Genomic DNA, 27199 nt, shown 5'->3' with positions numbered 1-27199 from the left:
TGAGCTTGCTTCCATTAAGTGTTATCACCTTCACTTGAGGCTACAGAGCACCTCTAGGGCTGGTGCCGCCCACAGGGTACTCAGCCCAGGCGTTTCCCTCTGGGTGTTGTGTTCACACTCCTGGCCAACTGAGTGTTCTTGCCAGGGCTTTTCAACTTCTCTGGCCCCTTACTCTCAGGCTGAGATGTTATTTTCCTCTCAGATCCAGGCAAACCCAGGCATTACCTGTGCTGTCACAGAGGTCTCTGCCACCAAACCAACTCACCTAACTGCGCCAAACCACTTGGAGCTAGAGACAGCACTCTGGCATGAGAATGCACTTTTTCGGGTACTAAATTGCTCAAACCCCACTCCACGTGTGCACAGCCTCACAGACCAACTGTGAGAACCTGTAGCCTGATCTCACGTGTGAGAATTCCTTTCTGGGTGCTGAAATGCCACTTCTTTCTGTCCTTTCCCAAACAGGTCCACTCGACTTTCTGGAAGGATCAATTGATCAACCTAATCATTCCACAGGTCCCAGAAGCATACTCTGAGGTCTAATGAAGTCATTTGTTCAGCACCCCATCTCGGAATACTTCAGTGTAAGGAACCTGTCTCCTGTGAATAGGCACCTGATTTGTGTTTACTTCTTCTACCCCCATTAATCCTGTTAAAGGTATACTCAGTAACACTGAAGCGAGGCCAGCAGGACCTGAATTCCCTGTCTCCTTCAGGAATAGCCATCTAATCCTCTTGAAGTTTCTCAAAACTCAGAAAAAGTAAAGAAAAAGAAAAATGGTTGAAAATAAAACAGATGTAACCCATCTTTTTGGTATTCTTCAAATCCAAACACTACTAGAAGAATTCGAGTTTTCAGGTGGCCACCAAAAGCGAGCACCCTTTGCCCAAGACCTGACAGACAAGCCTCTATATACCATAGGATGCCATATGCCTGGTTCCCACTTGTCTAGGTGCAGAATCTGACTGACCCCAGGACGGAAAGGATTCAGATAAAGCAGAAAAAAGAAGAGAGTCCCAGACACCCCCGAACACCCTGGCCTCTCAGTTGTCACCTAGACTAACTGCCGAGTCTCTGCAGAAGCGCCAGGCCTGGTCCCCTCCCACCTCGTCTCCAAGGCCACCCTGGCGCCTTCTCCTTACCTTGCGCGAATACGGGGGCTTGCTCAGGTGGATGCCATCGCGGACCAGCTTATCCCGGATCATGATCTTCAGCTTCAGCTTGGGGTAGCTCACCAGCTCCCTGCTGCGGGGAGTGCTCGCCTGGCCACTGGGGTCCCCGCGAGTGCCCTGGGCCGAGCTGCCACATGGCTCCCCCCGGCGGCCTGGGGGCACCGCGTCCACCTGCGGTGCGGGTGGCACCGGCTGTGGCTCGAGCGTGAAGTAGAGGCCGGCGGCGGCCGCGTCCTGCTCCCGCAGCCGGCACACAGCCTCCAGGATGCGCCGGCGGTGCGCTGGAGCCAGTACCCCGATGGCGTCCAGGTCCGGGTCTCCGATCTGCTTGCACACTTCCAGGTCATCATAGCCATTATCCACGAAGGATTCGGCGTACTGCGGGAGCTGTAACGCTTTCAGCCACTCGTAAACTATGTTGGTGCACATGGCTGAGACTGGGAAGTCGCCGACGAGTACCCAAGTGGCACTGGCGGCACCAGTTCTTGGAACTTTTAATCCTCTCCTGGAAAGGGGTGGGGAGAAGAAATGGCTGGAAAAGTTTCTCCGTTAGTGGATAGGCTCCGGCCGCAAAGCAAAAGCCATGGGAAGCCGCCTAGGAGAGAGAGTGAGAGAGAGCGTGAGCGAGAAGCGTCTAGCAGCGAAGTGGATTCCCCGAGCAGGCGCGGCGCTCGCGGGCACTGGCGGCTGGGTGAGCCGCTCGGCTCCGCGCCGCCCCTGGATGCTCGGCCTCCGCGGGGAGGGGCGCGCGGGCGGGGCCGGGCACACCCCTCGCACCCGCGCGGGTCACCGTCGCGCCGCTCCGCCCAGGAGTTTCCCCAGCCGGGACAGTCTGGGGTCTGTGAGCTGCATGTTGCTTTCTAGCTGCCGCCGCGGGTGTCTCTGCACCCGCGTCCCACGCGGGGGAGGCGGCTTCGGTCGGCAGACCCGGAGATGCTGGGGAGCGCCTGGTTTGCGCGCGCGTCAGTCACTGTCGTTCCCGGGGTCACAGTGACCCACCAGGTGGCTATTAAGCTTCCGGACTCCGGTGGCTACCCTTGATCTTTTTCGACATTTCTGTTGAAGCTGACTTCTCTAAACCCTTGGATTTCTCTGCGCTCTGTTCCCAAGCCTATAGTGACTCTTGCTGGCGCGTCCAAGGGCAGGTCCCCTCCACCCCACTGGGGTGAGCGAAGCTGTTGAGTCCAGTGTCCCTTCTCCCTTCTCGATGCACGTAAAATGTCCCTTTCAAGGAGCCTGCTGCCAGGCTCGAGTCTCACGGCGTGTCTGCCTCTGTGATCCTGTGCTCTGTGCCCGGAGCAGCAGCGTTTTGGCAGCAGGGTGGGAGCAACCTGAGGACCGTCCAGCTTGATGAGCGCGCAGCCCCTCCTCGCTACAGCTAGTCACGCCGCGTGGGCATCGGGAGGGGCACTGCTGCTCCGGATTGCCATGCCCTTGCAGGATCGTCGGATCTGCGAAAGTTTGGGATGGGTTGTTACTTTCTCCTTGACCAGCTCATCCCTTCCTGGACCGCATACCCCCTCACCCCACCCCAGCTCCCACCCCTCACACACCATGTTGTGTCAGACCCCCTCAATCTCGCCTGCTTTTTTCCACACCTCTCACCACAATCATTCTGCGCTGGGTGGGCGGATGCATGTACAGGGACACGGGAGGTTTTCTGCCTCAGAGACAGGGATCACAACAGACTGTCCCTTCTTTACCCCAGGATCTCCTGTTAATCGATACACCACCATGCAGCTAGCTTTAAAAGGAACGCTAGGGCATCTAGCCCTTTCTGTCTAGATGTGAGTGACAAAAAGCAACCGAGATCCCCCTGGTGCCATGTCCAGTTTTGAAGGCGTGGGGAAGGGGACCCGAGCTCCTGGACAGCCTTTCCCTGGGTCTGATCTTTTAGAAAGGATCAAACCTTAAGAAACCATGCAGGTGGCAACAATTTTCTCCCTTTTCACAGAAGATTCAGTCTCATTCTTGAGCTACTACTGTTTGAAGACCTGACCCATACATACCTTTTTCCTGAAGGAGTCCTCACGTGGATGTGGCTGTCACTTCCCAGGACATTGAGGGGTGGGCACTGGTGGTTTTCAGAGTCCTTTCCCTACCTGCAGGGCCTTAGGTTGTGGGGAAGGAACTGTCTGTGTGTCCTTTCTCTAAATTAACGGAGCCTAAGCCCCATTGGAAAACGGGCACTGAGTATCAGATGGTATCTTTATGGCCTGGAACGTACCTGATATAGGTGCACCCAAAATGCTCCCATATTTCTACAGTTACAGAGAAGGGGAAAGGGAGGATTGGATGTCTGGGTTCCCAAGCTCCTGAACTCAAGAATCTCTCACTGGAAAATAGCTGCCAGAAAGAGCCTTACATTTGGGAAGAGGAGAAAGACGATGCGGGTAGTTGTGCAGCTGCATCCATCCCCAGCCTTAGATCACCTAAATTGCCCTTTCCAGAGGCTGGATTTAGGTCCTGGTCCAGTGCTATGCTGTGGGTAGGAGCATCCGACCCTCCCTATCTAACATCACGGCCTGGCCTCTATGCCTTTCCAAAGCAGGCTCACAGTGCCCCCTCGTGTCCAAGTGCTGGAAGTTTAAGGCGTTGCCCATGTCCCAAACTTGTTTTGTTCAGCCGAAGGAAGAGGGCTTTGTGCTTCCTAATCACCTTCAAGTACAGATCATGTCCTCACTGGTACCTTTGCATGATCTTATGAAAATCTTAGATTTTTGGAGAGGCGAATGTTCCAGTAGTTTTAAAATAATTATGTTGCAAGGGAACAGAAGTTATCCAGATGCTCGTTTGGAAGTTGGTATCCTATGCCAGGCATCCCCATGTATGTCTTAACGTGTGGTAAATAATAGCATTATCCGATATCTTACAGAAAAAGACGATATGTCTCAGAAGCATTCACTCCTCATCTGTTCAGCATAGAGCCAAGGGGGAGAGAACCATGAAAAGAGAAACCAAGTGACAGGTTTCTAGTCACTGGGCTTTCCCATTCCCAGCATCTGCTAGAGTAACAAGCAGGAAATGCTGGGATAGTTGTAAAAACTGCCTCTCTTATTTTTTTAACTTTAGCTTATTTTATATTTTTAGAGAGGAAGCTTAAAGCTCTTGAGTTTATTGCCATGGTTTTCTTTTCCCCAAGTTGTGTGAAAAGTCCAATAACATTACTTAATAGTCCTTTGCTTTCTCAAACACAGCCTCTTCCCCTCAGGGAGCCTAGGGGCATTCATTTTGTCTCGTTAATCTTCAGCAAGCCAGTGAGTATTTTTATTTCCATTTTACAATTAGGGAAACTATATTGGAGGAAGATGAATGGCTTGCCCAAGGTCATACGGTAAATCAGGATAGAGACAAGAACAAGCCTGTCTTGTTGAAGCCTCTCCTCCTATGTAGGCAGCAGGAATTCTTCCTTATTTATGTTCAGGGCATTGTCCTATTGGGAAATAAAGCATCCCTCTCAGGAAGGGATGGCTTTTTATGAATTAATCATTTGTTAATCAGTCATAAATAAAATCTCCTGGCTTTTGACTTCTCGTTTTCCTCTTTTGCACACTTTTCCTGTGCTTACTCAAGTCTCTGCATGAAGCTGGGGGACTTCTTTGCCTCTGCTGCTGCCATAACACAAAAGCTCTTAATAGACTTTATTTATTTTTGAAGTCACAAGTGCAGAACTTCTACAGTCTGCACTTGACCCTACTTCCTATGGAGGCCCCTGGTTATGACCCAGAAAGAAAAGGCAAAAAAAAAAATGACGAGGGATAGGGAGTAGATGGCTCAGTGCACAGAGTAACTTGCTGCATGGAGTCCAGATTCTTCTGCATGTAACTAAAAAGAGTTAGGCTAGGGGCATGGGCATGGGTCTGCAATGTCAGTGCTGGGGGGTCAGAGACAGGGAGATTGCAGGAACACTTGAGAGCCAAAACCGGGAGGTCCAGGTTCACTGAGACCCTTTCTCATAAAATAAGGTTGATGGTGATCTGGGAAAATTTCAGAGGCTGACTTACGCCTCAGACATGCACACACAGGCAATCACCATGGGTACACATAACAAAGAAGTGACTACTTTAAAGATTTAGAAGCCATCAGGAGCTAAAAGTCCATTCCACAGCAATTGCAGCATCCAAAGTTACATAGAGGAAGCAGAGGTCCAGGAAAGGAAACTCAGGTTTCCTACTGAAGTTCACATATATGACTGACCTAATTTCTTTTCCTTGTACATTATCTCTTTTTACCTGGTTATTGTCAAAAATCATGTTTATTCATCAATGTTTATTGTGTAGACAGTACCAGACACCAAAACAAAACAAAACCAAACCAGCTTTTGCTTTATTAATGGGAACTGGAGAGATTTCACCAAACAGAAATTTAACTGGTAGGTTTTTTCCTTAATATGTTCTCCCGTCCAAGTACTGACCATATCTAACCAAGGGCTGTGTGACTGTAGACCTGTACTCTGTTAATTTTTGTAACTGGCTGTTATTGTGTGTCAACTTGACACCAACTAGAGTCATCAGAGAGGAAGGAGCCTCAGCTTAGGAAATGCTTCCTTGAGATCCAGCTGTAAGGCATTTTCTCAGTATTCAATGGGGGAGGGTGGGCCCAGCCCATGGTGGGTGGAGTCATCCCTGGGCTGCTGGTACTGGGTTCTATAAGAAAGCAGACTGAGTAAGCCATGGGGAGCAAGCCAATAAGCAGCACCCCTCCATGACCTCTGCATCGGCTCCTGCCTCTAGGATCTAGCCTTGCTTTTGAATTCCCGGCTTCCTCCAAGGACGGACTATGATCTGAAAGCCCAAACCTAATAGACCCTTTCTACCCCAACTTGCTTTTTGGTCATAGTGTTTGGTTGCAGCAGTGGAAATCCTAACTAGGACACATACTATGAACCAGATTTTGAAACCAAACCTTGACATTCAGAACCCCTCACACATACTTTTAAGTGATCCTGGTGGCAGCCTTAAAACACCAAGATAATGTACCCCCACACACCTTGTCACGTACCTTTACTTTTTACAAAGTGTTGTAAATTAAGAAAAGCAGCTCAAGAGAGAAAGGCACTTTGCCACAGAGTTCAAACAGAGGGGTATTTTTTAAAGGAAAAGGATTGTAAAAGGGGGAAACAGGAGCGGGGAGACTGGCCTCCAGGGACAGGAGTAGCAGGAGAGAGGAAAGAGGGACAGAGAGAGAGAATGGGGAGAGAACAGACAGAGGGAGAGAAAGAAAGGGAGGAGAGGATGGGAGGTGGGCAGGGCCCTTTTAAAAGGGAACATAGTGAATGTGCACAGGTGGTGCTCTTAGTGGCTGCAGCTGAGGGTGTATCCTGTCAGAACCCCAAGGACAGGCCAGTACAGATGTCTGCATGCTAACACAAGAGATTTTTGATGGATAGTGCTTTCGTAGGGTTTTCTATAAAGAAGTTCTTAGATGTGATTATTTAATACACTGAGGTTTGGGCTCCTTTTGCTTGATTGATCCATTGATTTAACTAGGGTTTGTTTTAGGTGCAGCAGTGACCCCTCTTTAAATGAAAACCGCTGGGAAAATAGATTACGGAGAAAGTTTCTATTTAAATACCACTTCAGAACTATTTTGCAATGATAATAACTATGGAACATGCAAAGTTAACACTGACATTCTCAGTGTAATTAATGATAATTAAATTCAGGTTCCAAAGTCTAAATACCAAAAAGTAGCTTTTCTGCTCGGTAACTTGATTCGGGGTTGCCAGATGAAAAAAAATAATTTGTTTTGAAATTTTCCTGATGTAACATAAGGTTCCATACTATTTTATTTAGAAGATAAATGTTCTTACCTAGTGTGTACAAGAATTAAATTCCATTAACATCTATTAAACGTCAGTCCCCTGGGTATCTAGCCTTGTAAAAGTCAAGCATATATAATATTAATCTTAAATTGCTAAATATGTCTTGCCTCTGCGCTTAAGCCACAAGCAGTAAGCATCTAGAAGGGCTGGATGCCACAGGGAGAAAGTGGAGTAACAGGCTTGAGTGATGTAATAGGCAATCTGTTCTTCAGTGGCTGGGAGTGAGGTGTGGGGTTGGCACCTTAATTGGGGGCAGGCTGGATGGGGGTTTCTGTTAATGGGCTTGGGCTCTAGACATTATATTTATGTGTGACAACATATTTGAAAAAGGGAGAGACAAGGAGCAGTGGGGAGTACCAGCAGGGTGCCATTAGATTATGGCTTGCTATTATAACAGCCCTTTCTTTTTTAAGGGAAGGCACAAAGAGGGTAAAGAGTGTTCTAAAAGTCTTTGGCTTAGAGGTCACCTAGAGCAGAACGAGAGACTGTATTTGTGATAGAAAATAAAATGAAATCCATGAAAGAACACTCTTGTCCTACACTCTGCTCATCTCCAAACAGTCTATATTTGAAATGCACCCCAAAGATGAACCCAGCATTTCCCAAGATAAAAACAATGGTGGCAGGGCTCTGCTAGTAAGACAAGTGACACCTGGGAGTACCCACCCTTTTTTCCTTTTTCAGTCTAAGAAAAGCTAACTTATCGCTTAAAAATTACATAACTCCCATCAAGTGAAATGACATTGATAAAAGCTCTTTTAGGCAAGTGAAAAATTAGCTAAATATGTAATCACAACAATGAAATCCTTCGACTTCAGCAGAAAACAGCTGCTCCCAGGTGATGGTTTATTTCCAGGCAGGAGGGAGGACAAATGACTCCTGACTCCAGGGCATCTGTTTCCTGAAATACACTTGGTTCCTGAAGATTGGGAGGCTGTTGATCTCTTTTTAAAGGTAAAGGAAACTTGTGTTTCTGCATGAACTTTTTAGTCCTTCTTATATGGAGTGAAGAACATAGGCGCTGCTCTCACTAATGCCTTATTTTCCTCCTCTGGTCTGCATTTGACTCCTTAGCCACCTTGGATTTTAAAAATGGTACTGATTGGTAAACTATATGACAAAAATTAGAAACTGCTTACAACCACTGTGCCAGTAACTTACAGGACAGACTGCTCCTGAGGGCTATTGTCCATGATGGCAGGTCACACTCTTGAGCAAGAATGATCAGAATGAAAGAACCAGATTGTCCCCCTCAAGCAATAACCATGACAACAACTTCTACAGGACCAGAAGTGAGACAGTTATCACCAGACTCTGCTTGGACCAAGACTGCTTGTTCATGCTGACCTCCTTTGTTTCTTGCCCCATCTATTCCTCTACGTAAACTAAAGTTCTTGTCAAAGAAGGACTTGTGATGATGGCCTCTTTATCTGTTCCACATAATGATGGAGGTGGTTAAATCATCTCTCTCTGCTTTTCACTATTGCTTATCTCTTTAACTAGTGTGTTAAGAATGAGTGGCTGACCTACCTGTTGGTTGGTATTACTGGACTGTTAGGGTCAGAGCCTGCCTGGCAGCCCAAACAATTGTGCCCAGTCATCTGTCTTTAATAGATCAATTTAACTGGGGTGAGGGGCAGAGACAGAGACAAGTTGTCCTCTGACTACCACACACAAGCCATGACATCTGCATACCTACCCCCACAAATAAATAAAATTTAAAATATGATAAAATAGAGCAGCACAGGCTGTAACTACTCAGACAAACCTATTGTTATCTATCAAATTCTCAAAAATTGAGAAGTTTAGCAAAAAACTCGTTGGCAAGGTGAGAAGATGCAGAGGTATTCTAACAAACTCAGGGTTAGAAAAAAGTAAAAGCTATATACAGTAAACCAACAGCCAACATCAAACTGAATGGACAGAAACTCAACACAATTCCTCTAAAATCAGGAACAAAACAAGGCTATCCACTCTCTCCATACCTTTTCAACATGGTACTTGAATTTCTAGCCATTGCCATACGACAACAAAGGGGGATCAAGGGGATACAAATTGGGAAGGAAGAGGTCAAACTTTCACTGTTTGCAGATGATATGATAGTTTACATCAGTGACCCAAAGAACTCTACCAGGGAACTCTTACAGCTGATTAACACCTTCAGCAAAGTGGCAGGCTACAAGATCAACTCAAGAAAATCAGTAGCCCTACTATATACAGATGATAAAAGGACTGAAAAAGAAATCAGAGAAACATCACCCTTTACAATTGCCACAAACAATATAAAATACCTTGGGGTAATGCTAACCAAACAAGTGAAAGACCTGTATCGCAAGAACTTTGAATCTTTAAAGAAAGAAATTAAAGAAGCCCTCAGAAAATGGAAAGATCTCCCATGCTCTTGGATAGGTAGGATCAATGTAGTAAAAATGGCAATCCTGCCAAAAGCAATCTACAGATTCAATGTAATCCCCATTAAAATCCCAGCACAATTCTTCACAGACCTTGAAAGAACAATAATCAATTTTGTATGGAAAAACAAAAGACCCAGGATAGCCAAAACAACCCTGTTCAACAAGGCAACACCCGGAGGCATCCCCATCCCTGACCTCAAGCTCTATTATAGAGCTATAGTCCTGAAAACAGCTTGGTATTGGCACAAAAATAGACAGGTAGACCAATGGAATCGAATTGAAAACCCGGATATTAACCCACACACGTACGAACATCTGATCTTTGACAAAGAAGCTAAAAATATACAATGGAATAAAGAAAGCATCTTCAACAAATGGTGCTGGCATAACTGGAGGCTGACATGTAGAAGAATGCGGATCGATCCATGTTTATTGCCATGCACAAAACTTAAGTCCAAATGGATCAAAGACCACAACATAAATCCAGCCACACTGAACCTCTTAGAAAAGAAAGTGGGTGGTACCCTTGAACGAATTGGTACAGGAGACAGCTTCCTGAACGTAACACCACTAGCACAGACAGTGAGATCAACAATTAATAAATGGGACCTCCTGAAACTGAGAAGCTTCTGTAAAGTAAAGGACACAGTCAGCAAGACAAAAAGGCAGCCCACAGAATGAGAAAAATATTCACTAATCCCACATCTGACAGAGGGTTGATCTCCAAAATTTACAAAGAACTCAAGAAGCAAGTCTCCAAAACACCAAAGGATCCAATTAAAGAGTGGGCTGCAGAACTAAATAGAGAATTTTCAATAGAGGAGTCTTAAATGGCTGAGAGGCACTTGAGAAAGTGCTCAACATCCTTAGCCATCCGGGGAAATGCAAATCAAAACAACTCTGAGATACCATCTCACTCCTGTCAGAATGGCTAAAATCAAAAACACCAATGACAATTTATGCTGGAGAGGATGTGGTGAAAGGGGAACACTCTTCTATTGCTGGTGGGAGTGCCAACTGGTTCAGCCACTTTGGAAATCAGTATGGAGATTCCTCAGAAAAATAGGAATAAACCTACCACAAGACCCAGCAGCTCCACTCTTAGGCATATATCCAAAAGATGCCCATTCATACAACAAGGATGTCTGTTCCACTATGTTCATAGCAGCATTATTTGTAATAGCCAGAACTTGGAAGCAACCTAGATGTCCCTCAACCGAAGAGTGGATAGAGAAAATGTGGTACATTTACACAATGGAGTACTATTCAGCAGAAAAAAACAATGGAATCCTGAGATTTGCAGGCAAATGGATGACACTAGAAGAAACCATCCTGAGTGAGGTAACCCAGTCACAAAAAGAGAAACATGGCATGTATTCTCTCATATATGGATTTTAGACATAGATCTCGGTAGTGCCAGCCTACAATCCCATGGCCAGAAAGTCTGGGAAACAAAAACTTCATTCAGTGGCTGATGGAAGAAGAAGCAGACTCCCTTGGTTAAGTACTGAGCTGAACTCAAGAAAGCCAGTAACAGAGAGGGAGGACTGATGACCAAAGGGATTAAGACTGAGCTGGTTTAACCCCCAGAAACAGCTGACCTGACAAAGGTTAACTCTTGAATCCCAGGCATCAGCCTGGGAATCCAGCATGGGACTGATCAAGACCCCCTGAACGTGAGTGTCAGTGAGGAGGCCTAGGTAATCTATTGAGCCTTGAGCAGTAGATCAGTACTCATCCCGAGTATACACATGGACTTTGGACCCCCATCCAACAATGTGAGGTGCACTCTCACCCTGAACTCTTGGGGGAGGGTCTAGGCCCTGCCCTGTATGAAATGACAGACTATGGACACCCCTGTGGAGGGCCTCACCCTCCCTGCGGAAATGAGGGGATAATGGGGGGGTTGGGGGAAGGGCACGGGAGGAGGGGAGGGAAAGGGAGAGAGACCTGGAACTGACTTGTGAAGCAACCTTGTTTCTTATCTAAATTTAAACTGAAAAATAAATTTAAAAAAAAGAAAAGAAAAAAGTAAGAGTGGTCTGCTGGCACAAGAATATATAATCCCAGCTGCTTGGTATACCAAACCAGGTGAATCAAAAGTTCAAGGTCTACCTGGACTACATAGAGTCAAGATCAGCTTGGACCAATTATGAGACACTGTCTAAATATAAAAGGTGAAAAGAGAGTCTCAATTTCAGGCACTATGAACGAGTCCCTGTAGTAAGATTTTTTTCTCTTTTGGGGGACCCACCACCCAGCTCCCAAATGTCACACACAGAGTCTTATTATTACTTATGAATGTCTGGTCTTAGCTTGACTTGTTTCTATCCAGCTTTTCTCAACATATATTATCCCCCATCTACCTTTGCCTCTGGGCTTTTCCTGTTCTCTTCTGTATATCTTACTCTTACTCTATAGATTGCTGTGTAGCTGGATGGCCAGGTGACAGGCCCCTGATGCCCTCCTCTCCTTGTTCTCTTGCTGCTCTCTTCCTCAGTTTTCCTCCTATTTATACTCTCTTGACTGCCAGCCCTACCTATCCTTGCTCCTGCCTCACTAATGGCTGTTCAGTTCTTTATTAGGACCATCAGGTGTTTTCGACAGGCAAAGTAACACAGCTTCACATATTTAAACAAATGCAGCATAAACAAAAGTCACACACCCTAAAATAATATTCTACCACATGTCTCCACCCAGCAAAGTACAATTTGAGCACTACCAACAAGGATGATAAGAAGGGTCAAAGTTCATCAAATACAGTATCATGTACTGGTTTAATAATGCTTCAATTAGCTAAGAGAAAGTCCCAGTATTAAGACAAAATTCTTTATGCCAGACCCAGACAATTTTATAGCTAGAAAACAATGAAGGAAAGTGCTCCTGCCTGCCTGTCTGAGATAATCACTGTTTCCAGTGAGGCAGACAAGCACAGGGAATAGTCTAGTTAACTGTGGACTCCTCTTGGATTGGGCTTTGCACAAACCTGACTTTTAATAATGCATTTGATAGCTTAGATTCTTCACTAGCATGGCCTATATATACACCCTCTTCCTTAAACAATGTCTCTGGCAACCTAGGATCCCTGCATGGTTGCACATCTCACTGTGAACAGTGGAACAGGTTTTCCCTTGTCAACAATAGTACTTAGATTCTATCCAATTGTACTCTCCTTTGGTATGAGTAAAAAAAAAAAAACAGAAGACAGCATTTTATTGTGAATGATGTTTTGAAACATACAAAGCAAACAAAGTAGAGAAAGGATAAACTAGTGCACAAAATATCTGGGGGAAGAATGGAGAGCACCCATCACTGAGCCCGGAAGGTTGAACAGGAGCAGGGTGAGACTGGGGAGGAGACAGTGACTGGGACAGAAAGGGAGGCAGGGCCAAGTTCATGAGGTAATAGAGCTTGTTACATACGTGTTGGCGGAGCTCCTGGAGCTCTCACAGGTGCAGTAAGAGCTGACCCAATATTTAGTGGGACCTTTCTGGATGTTTCATGGCGTAGAAGCCCCATTGGTCAAGAGTTGAAGTCGTAAGACCAGTTAGGAATCAAGTTCATAGGCCCAGAAAGGAAAGGGCCTCTTGGACCTGGGCAAGGCAGTAGTAAGAAGCCTGTGGAATTTGTGGTATATTTATAGTATTTGCTGGAAGCAGACAAAGACAAAAAAAGGACTCAAGGGTAATTCTTGTGTCTGAGCACTTCAGTGAATGGATTGTTGTATCCTGTCTGTCATGGTTAATCTTGGTTTTCAATTTCTTTGTATCTGGACCCAACTAAGAGGAAAGCTGCTGGGCACACATGTAAGGGATTACTTCACGGAGAAAGAACCTCCCTAAATCTGGTTGGGACCTTCAAGCAGAAGCCAGCTATAAGGAAGTCTGAGGTAAAGGGCTCTGCTCTTTGCCTGTTTGTGCGTACAACTCAGTGGTGAGTTAGTTCGTCTTCCCCGTTAGCACATTCATCTAAGCCTTTTGTTGTTTCATCTACCCTCTTGCTACTACTACCACAACTGCTGAAGCTGCCACTGTGTTCCGTACCTGGTATCAGAACCCAGCTTCTTTGAGCTTCCAAAATGGGCTGAAGACCAGGGGCACTCCAAGAATCCTGCAGGTTTTCAGCACTGGATTAATATTGTTAATGCACACAGCCTCGGGTACTGAGTGTTTACTGCAGGAGTTCTCAACCTGTGGGTCTCACATATCAGATATTTACGTTATGACTCATCACAGCAAAATTACAGTTATGAAGTAGCAATGAAACAATTTTATGGTTGGGGGTCACCACAACTGTATTAAAGGGTCACAGCATTAGGAAGGTTGAGAATCACTGGTCTACTTGGTTCTCAGATTCTTCTGTGTTAAAAACAGTCATTGCTGTGTAAAAATAGACATAAGCTAATCTAATAAATCCCCTTATAACACACATGCATCACAAATTCTGCAGGTTTCTTTCCTCTGGGCTGTGGTCCTGGGTTGCATTAGAAAGCAGGTTGAGCCAGACATGGGTAGCACACTGGTAAATAGAATTCCTCCCAGCGTCTCTGCTTCAGTTCCTGCTTCCAGGTTCCTGCTTTGAGTTCTTGCCCTCACTTCCCTTCACCATGAGGAACTAGAAGCTAGAAGCAGAAATAAACCCTTCCCTCCCCGAGTTGCTTTTGATTACAGTGTTTTATCACAGCAACAGATACCTAAGTAGGACACGAGGTGATGACTTTGAAAGGCCTTGCTTGGATAAATCACCTAGCAAAGTCATTTTGGTAACCTTGGTGTTCCAGAAGGCAACATGTCACTTGGCACAAGTTGTGGTACACAAGTTACAGTCACTTATACAACAGTTACAGTGCAGTGGAGGAAGCGCCAGTCCTGACATCAGAGAAACAAGGGCAAGGTAAGCTCTGATGGAATTCCAGAGAATCCAACTTAGAGTCTAGTCAAAAAACCACCTTAACATAACCCGCCTCCCAACAAAAGCTGCAGGAGCAGAAATTACAGGTCTTAGAAGTCTTTTCGCAGGGCCCCGAGATCAGCGGTGTCGATGAGCAAAGACAATTTACAAGTCACTGACTGGGCACAGCTACATAAATCCCAGGTACAAAAGAAATAAAAGAAAAATGAGCACAAAGGATAGATGAAAGGAGACTTTCCTAATTTTTATTGCATTAATTTAATTCTATTCCTGGAAATAATAGAAAATGACTTAAGGCAGTTTCTTTTTTTCTTTCCAGAAAATCCAAAAGATTGTGCTTTTGATTGGTAAAAGGAAGATGAGAGTAACTCATGACAATCACCACGAGGGGTTTATAAAACATAAAACCTATAGAGTAGATCTTTTCCTGAAGAGGGAAAAATTTAAGATCTTTGCGAAAACCATTCTCTCCAGAAGCCACACTAGATTAATGAGATGAGGGTTTTTCTTCTTTTCTTTTGACAAAAAAACTTAAGAGTGTGCATTAAAATGGAAATCCAATGAGGAAGGCACTAGATAATAAATAAGAACACGATGATAGATTATGTAACCTTGAATGAATATATGTTCATATATCTTTCAGTTCCTCATGGAATTGTGAGGTGAGGGAGGCAGATTCTTTGAAATAAATGATGTCATTGTGAGTATGAAGTGGAAATTCTGGGTCTCTCTTTAAAATATATGCAGCTTCTAAGTAGAAAAGATGCATGAATGCTCTGCTCAAAGGAACTTATGCAATATGATGAGCCAAAGGAATTAGCTAACATTAAAAGCAAGCCCCAGGAGAATGGAGAGATGGCTTAGTGGATGAGAGCCAGCCCTGCTTTTCAGATGACACAGGTTTGGTTTCCAGCACCCACACTGGGCAAATCACAGCCACCTTCTAACTCCAGTTCCTCCTAACTCCTCTGTGTTCTGTGGACATAGAGTAGGGCATACAGAAAGAAAGGTAAAAAGGCCAAAGGCAAAAATGTAGATGAAAAGAAACAGGTCAATTTAAGTTAAAGAAAAAAGCCAGAAAGGAGCATAAGGTAAGGCTAAGCATTCATAACTAATGATGAGTCTCCATGTCGCGTTTTGGGAGCTGATTGGTGTCCAAAACAGAAAGCCTGGTACACAAAATATTTCTTTGTTTTGAATCCAAAGTTCTGGGTTTCCCAAGGAACAAATAAACACGAACATCTCACTGTTAACTAAATTTCCCATCTAGGTCCACTTATCAAAAATCACAATCAGCTTCTCTCTCAAACCAGTTCTCCTGTCTTCTATATACTCAACTCATGGACCAAATGCCCCTATGCTGTGCACAGGGATGAGCTCTCTTGATATTAAAGGATAAAGTTGCTTATTCGCTGCTCCTGAGACCTTGTGATCCAACAGGTATCGGAAACATCTATATACCAAAGATAGCACCATGAGGATGTGCTCAGCCAGCTCTAAAAATGAAGAGCATACCAGGTGTGATAACTCGCTCTTTTAACATTATCACTTGGGAGGCAAAGGAAGGTCGATCCCTATGAGTTCAAAACCAGCCTGGTCTACATAGTGAGTTCCAGGCTAGCTAGGACTACATAATGATACCTGTCTTAAAAATAAAACAGAAAATAATAATGAAGAGCTGATGATGAATGGATGAAGAACTGATTGTGAATGATTCCAGAGTGATGGGTGATGGATAGCCAGCCAGTGACATGCTTAACAGTTTGGTCTCCAGCCTGGGTGTAGTGACGAACGATCTGACTTGTGGTTTTAGCCTAGATACATCAATGACTGCAAGGAAAATGTCATAAAATTACTTTGATAAGTATAATTATATGCCAAATATAATACATTTATTGTATTTGTTAGGCATATAGGTATGTATGTTGACAGAGAGAAGACTATGCATCACTGGGGTGTGACATCAAGGCTAGTTAACAGGTTCAACAATTCTACTACAGTATACACATTCTGCCAAAATTCATCCAAAAAGGGTTTAAAGATGTGATCTCTGTGAGTTCGAGGCCAGGCTGGTCTGACAGCCTCCAAAACAATACAGAGAAACCCTGTCTCGCCAAAAAAAAAAAAAGATGTTGACTGTCACACAGGACCTTGGAAGTCACTCATCATTCATGCCTGGGTGAAAGGACAAGCAAAGTCATGGCAGGGGCCTAGGATGGAGCAGTATGCATCAGTAAGTGGTGTGCCAGAGAGCACACCAAACAAGGAATTCAGGGGCTCAGGTCCCCTGTTCAGAATGAACGCCACACACAGGGTAAGAGGAGAATGGGCCATGTTGACATCTCTATCTAGTCTGTGCTTAGGGCAGATGGTTGGGAAGACAGCAGCTGTTGTGCTGCCAATCTTTCCTTCATTTTGGAGAGTTACTAAGAAGCCTGAGGAGGCCAAGGCCCTGTATCCACAGCTGAGAATCACTGGGACGGGTTATTATGTCTCATCTCACTATGATCAGGAAGTCCTGCTCATGGTCACAAACCCAGCTCTCAGCAAAGGCCTCTCTAGTATCCACCTTCCTCACGGTGTTTTAGGACATACCCTCAGCCTAACCACGTACCAACCATACAGACCTGGAGGCTTTGGGGGATGTTCAAAATGGTTTGAGTATTTGCACTCTTAGTGACATTCGTTGGCTTGGTGACTCTGGATCGCTGTAGTTGCATGGTCCAGGGCAAGCTACTGAACCTTGCAAGCCAGGGAATTTCCTCTTTAAAATGAGTTGATGCCTGTAGTACGATGCTTCATAGGCCTGACTGAAGAATGAAATTAGATAGCGTAATTAAAACACATAGCTTTGCCGGGCAGTGGTGGCACATGCCTTTAATCCCAGCACTCGAGAGGCAGAGACAGGCGGATCTCTGTGAGTTCAAGGCCAGGCTGGAATGACTGCTTCCAAAACAATACAGAGAAACCCTGTCTCATAAAACCAAAAAAAAAAACACACATAGCTTCATAAATCTCAATGAATATTGTTATTAAGTATCTTGTGACATGAACTAGACCTGTATAGCTTTGTACTTAGAGTGCTAAGCCAAGCCCATTTAGTATTTATTGAGGAAGATAACGGGAATTTGTGCATGGTGCTCCCACAACCACAGAAATTATAGTTCAGTTATAGAATTAATAGAGCCTTAATAAAAGTCGTACAGTGACTCATATGCCATTTTCTGTTCATTTACCTTTTGGCTCTTGCACTAACCTTCATGGCATCTCTACTCTCAAATGCTTTAGCAACAAATATAACAAATATAACTGGTCACTTGAAACTTCAAGAATGAAGAATAGTTTTCATTTTTATTAATTCAAGCCTATTGTCTTATGGTGGAAGTGCCACCCAAGTCCCCCTCCCCTACCTGCCTTCAAACCCTGCTGCATCTCAGAAAACATTTATCACTTCTTTACAAATGCAAACTTTTAATAGATTCTGACATAAATTAAATTTTGGGTCTCTATTTTATACATGTACCTAATATATATGTATAAATATAGTACCCTGTAGTATGTATAACTATCACATACAAATAAAAAATTAATATGTAGGTATAGATTTAAAGTAGGTGATTTTCTGGATATAGTCAGATAGTAAATGTTCCAGGCCCTGTGTTCTGTACAAACACATGGACATGCTCAGCTTATGATATCATAGAGTCTAGAAAACAATTCCCCCTTTAAAAAGATAGTTTTATTATGTGCTGCATATAAGAGTCTTGACAAATAAAATGACGTTCAGAATTTTCTGTAATCCAAAGACAGCCTTCTTGGAATGAGCTGCAAGAAAATTTTCTGGGGGCCACCATGAAGAGGAGTCTTTCAAGATATTTGCACGTTTGGGGATTTCCTTCACAAAGCCCAGGGACACAGTCAATTTGCCTGATGAGAATGCTGACTCCATTTAGCATTGGTGTGAGAGTTACTAACCCCCAAATGAGTACAGTGAGGCAGTGATGACCAAGGAAGACTAGAGACAAACAAGGCAAACAAGGCAGGACCCAGGGGTTCCTTTTCCTCTTTGCTATGGTGTGGTGCTGATAAAATAATTGGAGCTAAACCTATGCAAGATGTAACAAGATGGGAATCGGAGGTACCGAAGAGTACATGCTGTTGATCTTTAGAAGCATTGCAGACAAACGAAAAAACTTTTTACACTTGAAGCTTTCTGATCTCCCTTTGGATATAATCACTTCTTCAAGACCTTGAAAGATAAATGGGGGAAGGCAATGGGATTTCCATGAAGACTGTTTTCTGGGTATAATCAGAGCTGTGGGTCTTTGGGTCATTCAGCTATTCTAGAATCCATGAACAGCACAGTTCAAGTTTGCAGTGCAGCAGTTTCTTCATGAAAATAGGTGTGGCAAAAATAACACTAGCACCACTGGATCTCGTAAACAATGCAGAATTGCAAACTTTTTCAAGGGTGCTTGTCTCTGTTTACTTTCTATTGCTATGATAAATGCCATGTCCCGATGCAGCTTACATATCCCAATTACACTCTGTCACTGAGGAAAGCCAAAGAAGGAAACTAGATTCAGGAACTGGAGCAGAAACCACCACAGAGGAGTGCTGCTTACTGACTTGTTCCCCTTGGCCAGCATAACCTGATTTCTTATACCACAGGATCACTTGTCCTGGGGTAGCTCCACTCTAACTGGCCTGGGCCCTTTTACATCAATCTTCATCAAGAAATGCCCTAGAGACTCTCCTACAGGTCATCTGATGGAGGTATTTTCTCTATTGAGAATAAGGACAGTTTCTGTGGTGCCATGTGTCTTAGTCAGTGATTTGTTGCCATGGAGAGACATTATGACCAAGGCAAGTCTTATAAAAGAAAGGGCTTAACTGGGGCCTTCCTTACAGTTTAGAGGTTTAGTCCACTATCATCACGGCTAGGGGCATGGAATCAAGCAAGCAGACACTGGAGAAGTAGCTGAGAGTTACAACCTGATCCACTGCCTGGGAGAGAGACTCTGGGCCTAACTTGGGCTTTTGAAGCCTCCAAGCCCACCCCCACTGACACACTTCCTTCAACAAAGCTAAACCTCTGAATCTTTCTAGTCCTTTCAAATACTGCCACCCCTGGCAACTAAGAATTCACATATATGAGCCAATGGGGGCCATTATTTTTCAAACCACCACACCATGCTTCAAACTGCAGGATAGCCTGGAACCAGCATTGGAGCTGGAAAGAAAATTTGGCTCTATATGTTGGTTTTTCTCTGTTTAAAGTTTAAAAATAACCATGAGGACCCGTTAGGTTAGATGACTCAGCAGGTAAAGATTACCTGGAAAGCCTGAAAGCCTGGTGACCTAAGTTCAATCCCTGAAACTCACATAACGGGGAATGAGAGAACACACCCAAACACCCACACCACGCACCCACACATCATACACATCCAAATAGATATTTAAAAATATATTACACGACAACAGTACCAACATTTCATTGAAAAAAATACATGTACTTAAAAATAGCTAGAGTTACACACACACACCCACTCACATAAAATCCATGTTGTCATTTTTGATAATTTATTTTTCCTAGTGATCCAACTCACCTAGAGATAAAGTAACAAAAATGTTAACAGTGTTTACTTTGGAAGGGAAGATAATTAGTGAATTTTAATTTCTGTTTTATACGTTTCAAATGTTTGCAATTACCATATCTGTACCTGCTGCCATAAACGATAGCAAACAGATGCTCAGTATTCATGCTCTCTGGCCTGATCTTTCTCAGCAAAGTTTCCTCCAGTTTTCTCCTGTCTCAACCCAAGCAGCAGACTCAGTTCTTGTGTGCCCATAGGACAATTCACATGGGACAGTGCTTCAGGTGACCCTGCTCGGACACCCCTTGCAGGAGCGGGAACGGGTGAGAAGATGCAGTGCTAACGACTCAGGAGGCATGGGAGTCAGTGAGTAGCAGTGTGTGCTGTGCTGCAGACTTGTTTATTCAGGAAGTTAGGGGGCCTTTATACCCCTCCCAAGGTCCTCAAGTCTCAGGTGGCTGCTGCTTGTCCTTTCCTCATTGGTTTCTCTGGGTCAGGTGCCTCCAGGCAGAGGCAGGCTTGGCTTTGCGAAGGAAGTGCCTGCAGTGCAAGCTTATGCCTGCTGACCTGGGCACTGGAAGAGGAACTGCAGCCTGGGTAGGCTGGCTGTAGTTTATCCTACAGGTCAATAGAGCAAACAGTCACGTTTTTGAATAGAGGGGCTGCAGACACAGGTCCAGAGTAAAAAGCAATGCTACTTTTCTAGAGGAGCCAAGGAAATATTGGTGCTGTTGTCATTTTATGTTACTGTTTGAAAAAAATATTTCTGTGTGTGTGTGTGTTTGTAGACGACCTTGTGAGGACAGTTCTCTCTTTCCACCTCTAGGTTCAATTCCCAGCACCCACTTGGTGGCTCACAACTGTCTGTAACTCCAGGTCCAAGGATTTTCTGGCCTCCATTGGTACCAGGCATAGGCATGATGGACAGACACAGGTGCAGACAAAAGACTCATGCATATAAAATAAAAAATGTAAAATGTTTAATTTGAATAAACAAAGGAACAAGAGTGAATTCTTTAGATAAGAACTGTAAGCTGCGCAGGGTTGGCTTCCATTTCTCTTCTCTGTATTTTTCCTTTTTTGTTCCTGCCTGATGGTAAGTACTCCTGGAAAGGTGTGTGTTTTTGGAAGCCCAATTTACTCAAAAGACAGTCTGTTTAAGGAGATATGTAAGAAGAAAGAATATGCACAGAGACTTGAATACCCCGAAGCTGAAAAGTTCTCTAGGGGAAAGGGTAACAAAACTCTGGGCATGCTCCCCCAGCCAGAAAGTCACCACAGATAACTTTTGCTGATTCAGCTAGCGCCCACTACTACCATGTATTGGTCTTTGTATAGTAGGGGAGGGGGCTTGCTGGTCCATCTGGACCGACCACCACTGCTATATATATCTCCAGGTGTCAACCTCCGCCAATTACTCTTTTTTACTTCCTGGTTGTGGGGTGGTGGGTCAGTCAGTGCCCAGAGCTAACTCTCTGTTTAACACGTCCACAGGACATTTCTAAAGCTGGGCTTGAGACTGCAATGAAGCATCTGTCTCCTTTGACATTCCTTGGTGGCTGTCAGCCATCAAGCCTCACCTACTCCTCATCTTTTTGTGCAAAACTGAATTTGCATGAGACCTCACCCATATGTTCCCCCCTATAGAATCCAACTAGAGTTTCAAGTCCACTCCTACCCATCACTGAAATGAAAGCCTAGAGCCAGCCTCCTTTCTTAGCTCTGTGAGGCCACTGGGAACCTGGTAACAGCTATATAATGCTAGGCCTTACCCTAAAGACCTCGATCATGTGAACAGTTAAGCTTCCCACAGTCTCCAGGAGCATGAAGCACCTCAGGCTTAATACTGGAACCAAACCTGGGATGGGGCTCCATGTGTTTTTTTTCCAGAGTAGCCCCTGACAGGGGTGTTCTTAATCTGTAGTTCCATAACAACAAGGGTAACCTTTATCATTGCACTCACTGAATTATGCCTTACCCACTTATCTGGCTATAGGCCCAACTCTTGCTCCCTGAGGCCTGGGTAAGAACAGACACTGTTTGCTGTTCATTTTTTTCTATGTACACATGTAACAGTTAGGGATTGCTCCATAGGTTTTAATAACGTGAAACATCATTTCATTTTTCCTAAATCTATTTAAGTCAAATATGACCACCTTCATGATGTGGTACCCAGAATCTTCCTCAAATGAGGAAATCAGAAAATGGAAAGAGGATGTGCTAAAGGCTTTGGTCCACCTTGGGTGATATTTTGTCTGAGTGCTTGGGACCTGATGTGATGTATCTCTGCTAAGACCCTCTGTAATGTCACCTATGTCTCAATGAATTCAGGCCCCAGGGAAACACAACACCTCCTCAAAATTGAGCCTCTTGCCTTTTTATTTATAACAAAGGGCTTGAATTCTTTAATGTGGACAAACTGTGTGCCTCCTTCCCTCTCCCTACCTCCATACCCACCATTTTTGTTACACTGCATTATGAACAGAATATGTTTTCCTTCCAAAAATGTAAGTCCCATGTGCTTTGTCATAGGGTCTTCAACAAGCTAATTCACATGTACTAGGATTTAGAATTCAATAGATTTAGCCTAATCAGAAGAGGAGTACATCTGCAATTCCAGCACTTGTGAGAAGCAGGAGAACCTGGAGTATAAAGTGAGTTCCAGACCAAACTGGTCTACATGAGACTTTGTCTTAAAATGTTGGGGGGAGAGTCCAAGGGCATATTTCTATTCATCTATCCATCTATCCATCCATCCATCCATCCATCCATCCATTCATTATATTTATAATCTATCTATCTAGCTACCTATCTATCTATGTATCTATCTATGCATCTATCTATCTATCCATCCATCCATCCATCCATCCATCCATCCATCCATCCATCTAAACTATCAATCCTAAAATGTTTCATCTGTTGTGCCTAGGTACTTTCAAAGAGTGAAATCCATAGCCAATTCACTCATCTTGTAGATTCACAATCATTAGAATTGAATGACAATAATCAACTATAAGTATATACCAACATTTGTCAACAGCTCATGGGAATTTGGGGTCTTTTTGATTCTTAGCTTTAATAAACACCTGTATGTAAATCTCTGTGGTTTGATGTTATGTTTTAATGTTTCTTGGGTAAACCCATAGGAGTGAAATGGTGTGTATAGGACCTCTATAATAATCCCCTGAAATGTTTTCTAGAGTGTCTAGATGATTTGCATTTTGCCAGTAAGTAGAAGAATTTGCTACTCTACTTTGAATGAAACATATCTAGTAAGTCCATATTGATACTGAAGGCTTGGTCCCCAGGTGGTAATGCTCTTCAGAGGTGAGTATGTTCAGAAAACTCTAACTTCAACAATGGATTGATCCATTGATCAATTCGTAGGTAAATAGACTATTAGGATATAGCACCTACTTGGAAGAAATAGGTCAGTGTGTTGTGTTGGGGGGCAGGTTAGCGTTCTACTGCTGTAATGAGAAAAGAAAGGGTATGTTTTAGCTTACAGGTTATACAGTCCATCATCAAGGAAAGCCAAGGCTTGATGTTAAGGAACCTGGATTTAACCATGGAGGAATGCTGCCTACTAGCTTACTCCCTCTGACTTGCCTAATTAGCCTAGGCCCACAAACCTATGGATGGAACTGTCCACAGTGGAGCAAGTCTTCCTACTTCAATTTTCAGTTTCAAAAGTGTTTCTCAGACATGACCACAGGCCAATTCGAACTAGAAAATTCATTACTGAGGCCCCCTCTTCTCAAGTGATTCTAGTCACAGTCAAAGCTAACCGTGACTGATGACTGTTTGTTGCTGTGATAAAACACCATGGCCAAGGTAACTTGTAGAACAAAGAGTTTACTTGGGTTCATGGTTGAAAGGTGTTGGAGTCTATGGTGGTGGAGTCAGCTGGGCATCAGATCAGGCATGACAGCTGGAGCAGGGAGCTGACAGTTCATTATCTTCAACTGCAAGCATAAAGCTGAGAGAAAAAACTGGAAATGGCAAGAGTCTTTAAAGTGTTCAAAGTCCAAGTCCTCAGAAGTGCTTTCTCCAACAAATCCATTCCTTCTAAATCTCCTGAAACTGCACCACCAACTGGTGACTTAGTGTTCAAAACAAAGGGCCTATGGGGCATGTTCTCACTCAGAGGCATGCCTTCGATGAATATGTCTCATCCCAGGACTCTCTCCCTCCTACTCTCTGCCTATGTATGCCATGAAGAGATCCAGTTTATTCCACCTTGTGTACTCACACTGCTATTCTACCTCACAATGAAGCCAGATAACTACTCAAAGACTAAAAGTATGGTACCAGAGTCTGGACTAAATCCTTATTCTTTCTTTTCTTTTTTTCTTTTTTTTTGGTTTTAGAGACAGGGTTTCTCTGTATTGTTTTGGAGGCTGTCAGTCCAGCCTGGCCTCGAACTCACAGAGATCCGCCTACCTCTGCCTCCCGAGTGCTGGGACTAAAGGCGTGCGCCACCACCGCCCGGCAATCCTTATTCTCTTAACTGGTTTCCCTGACAATTGGTCACAGTGTTGCAAAGCTGTCTCACATAGCCATAATTCTCCATAGTATTTGTCATAGTCCCTTTACTTTTATCCAAATGTGCTAATAACTCACCAAAATTTCAATTTATTTCTTTAGTGAGTAATGATATTGACCATATTTTTCTATATTTAACTCTTTTTAGTAAAGCGTTGACTTTCTGTCTACCTTGTTTAATTAAGTTGCCTTTATATGGCATTGAGATCTCTATAAAATCTAGATACATGTTCTCTCTCTCTCTCTCTTTGAGACAGGTTTTCTCTGTGTAACAGTCCTAGCTGTCCTGGAACTATCTCTGTAGACCAGGCTGGCCTTGAACTCACAGAGATCCACCTGCTTCTGCCTCCCAAGTGCTGGAATTAAAGGTATATGCCACTACCCCTTGGCTGGATACATGTTCTTTGTCAAGACTCATTTCTTCATTTATTTGGATTTTCTTGAGTTTTTGGTACATAGGTTTTCTTTAACCTTCATAAATTTATTTCTAAATATTTAATGTTAGTGTTGTTATTTATAATAAATGTTTTGATTTTATTTTATAATCATTATATTGATATTCTAAAGGAATCGGATCTTTTTTAATTGACTCGTTAGCCTGTGAGCCCATGCCCTTGCTAAATTTACTCATTAGTTCAAGAAGCTTGGGTATCTTTTTTGTATAGGTTTCCCAGGATTTTTACATGGGTGACTTTGCTACCTATGACTAAGCAAGACTGTAAAAGTGTATTTCCTTTCTTTTTCTGGCATGGTTGCTCAGGGACAAGATCTGCTGTCCATAGTTGGATGTAACTGAGAAGAGCAGACATCTTGGCCCTCTGTCTGCTGTAGAAGGCCAGAAGAGGCCTAGCTCTCCTGTATCTCTGCAAGTGGATTCTGTTTCCTTGCAGATTCATCTTTCTCCTCTTACCTTAGAATCATAGACAATTCTGAACCTCATGCTCATGCCCACAACCTTATCTCTGCCTCTCTGAGTGATCCTGAGGGCAGCACCCCACACTGCTTCTCACACTTCCTAGTAACTCCAGAACCACAATTCTGGGTGGATCCTCCATCCAGTGACCAAAATAACTGCCCCTGTTACTTCCACATTTACCCTTGTCCAGTAACAGGAATGATCCTATTATGACATGGAATCCTGTCTCCCTCTGTTAGTTGTCCTCCATTTTTGTCCTCACCTTTGCTTTTAGTAGAGAAACTGGAGTGGACTTTTGGATTTTACAGGAGGTCAACATGTCCACCACCCCAACTGGCTTTAAGCTTCCTCAGTCCACTCAAAGACTCATGGAGAGCCTCTCTGCAGATGTTCAGCATGAGAGTCATACATGTACTCAAAGACTTATGGAGAGTCTCTCTGAAGATGTTCAACATGCAAGGCATACATGTACTCAAAGACTCATGGAGAGCCTCTCTGCAGATGTTCAGCGTGAGAGTCATACATGTACTCAAAGACTTATGGAGAGTCTCTCTGCAGATGTTCAACATGCAAGGCATACATGTACTCAAAGACTCATGGAGAGCCTCTCTGCAGATGTTCACCATGAGAAGCATACATGTACTCATCAGAACCCCTATACTTTGTACTCCTTTGTCCAGAATATTCTCCCCTTGGCTATCCATAGAGCTTTCTGCCTCCAACCCTTTTCTTCAATGGGATGCCCCCCCATCATAATTATATCATTTTTGAAACAAATGAACTCAACTTTGATTTTTTCTTCCTACAACTTATTACTTAACACTTTATGGAAGAGTGTAGAGATATGGGGAGCTAGGCCAGAGAAAAATAGCTATTTTGTGTGTTGTTGTATGATTGTAGCTTTGAACAGTGAAACATGGTAAGTGTTTCACAGATAGTTTGGGAGCAAATGAAGGATAACAAACAACAATGGGTTTGGTTTTTTTTGTTAGTTTGTGAGTTTTGAGAAAAAAACCTTGCTGTAGAGAGCAGGGTGGCTTTGAATTCCTGATCTTCTTGCCTCAGATAGTCTAGTGCTGGGATTCTAGTCTGTCCCCATCAGACTTGTCAGTGCTTTTGTTTTGTTTTGTAGTAGTAACATGTTTGGCAGAGAAATTTGCAAGGCATTTCTAGGTATACCAAACTTATGCACAATTTTGGCAAATTTTTGGTAAAAGAAATAGTCTGTTAAGTGCATAGATAGCATCATAGCATTTGGGAATCCATACACAACAGAATTTTTAAAACATTAGGATTTTGTAAGGGTTCTGTGTTGAAGCTATTCAGTTGTCTTGCTCTGTTTGGCAGGATTATATCACTTTTATTCTGAACATCCAGTGCCTCTTCTGTTTACACATTTTCAGCAGGACGATTATAGCAGCCTCACCTAACTGTGACACCATGAAAAGTGCTTTCATTCTAACTAACTCTTCCTTGCAGTTTTCTAATTTATTCTGTCACTTCTTCATTCCTAATTCAGCTTTCCATATTTCATACTTTTCTGCCTAGAACTGCACCTGAATCCTACAGATAAACCAGCAAAGAACGAGACACCGTTGGGTGGGCTCCAGAGGGTGGTTGCATTAAGGCTTCAGCATTAACTTAGAATATTAACAAAGACAAAATAGCAGATTCAATTATAGATGTGGAAGCCCTCTGAGACAGTGGAGGAAGGGAAGACAAAGAAACATTGAGTCTTAAAATAATAAGAGCACCAGTATTTCACAGTACAAAGCACTTGAGAGAACTTTATCTTTCTTAAGCCTCATTCACTGAAAGT

General features: G+C 43.6%; 1 protein-coding gene across 1 annotated transcript in view; it reads right to left on the bottom strand.

The window, feature by feature from the left end:
• The window catches only part of Samd5 (sterile alpha motif domain containing 5), a 58789-nt gene extending 56247 nt beyond the window's left edge, over positions 1-2542 (bottom strand). Inside the window, exon 1 of the mRNA XM_040728182.1 lies at positions 1144-2542. Within this exon, the coding sequence (XP_040584116.1) occupies positions 1144-1602 (459 nt within the window). The 5' untranslated portion in view covers positions 1603-2542. The remainder of the gene's footprint in view (positions 1-1143) is intronic.
• Between the last annotated feature and the right edge of the window lie 24657 nt (positions 2543-27199).

This window comes from Mesocricetus auratus, unplaced genomic scaffold (assembly GCF_017639785.1).
Source record: "Mesocricetus auratus isolate SY011 unplaced genomic scaffold, BCM_Maur_2.0 Super-Scaffold_100018, whole genome shotgun sequence".
Lineage (NCBI taxonomy): Eukaryota > Metazoa > Chordata > Mammalia > Rodentia > Cricetidae > Mesocricetus > Mesocricetus auratus.
The sequence above is the reverse complement of the archived record's forward strand: the minus strand, read 5'-3'. Positions and strand labels throughout refer to the sequence as shown.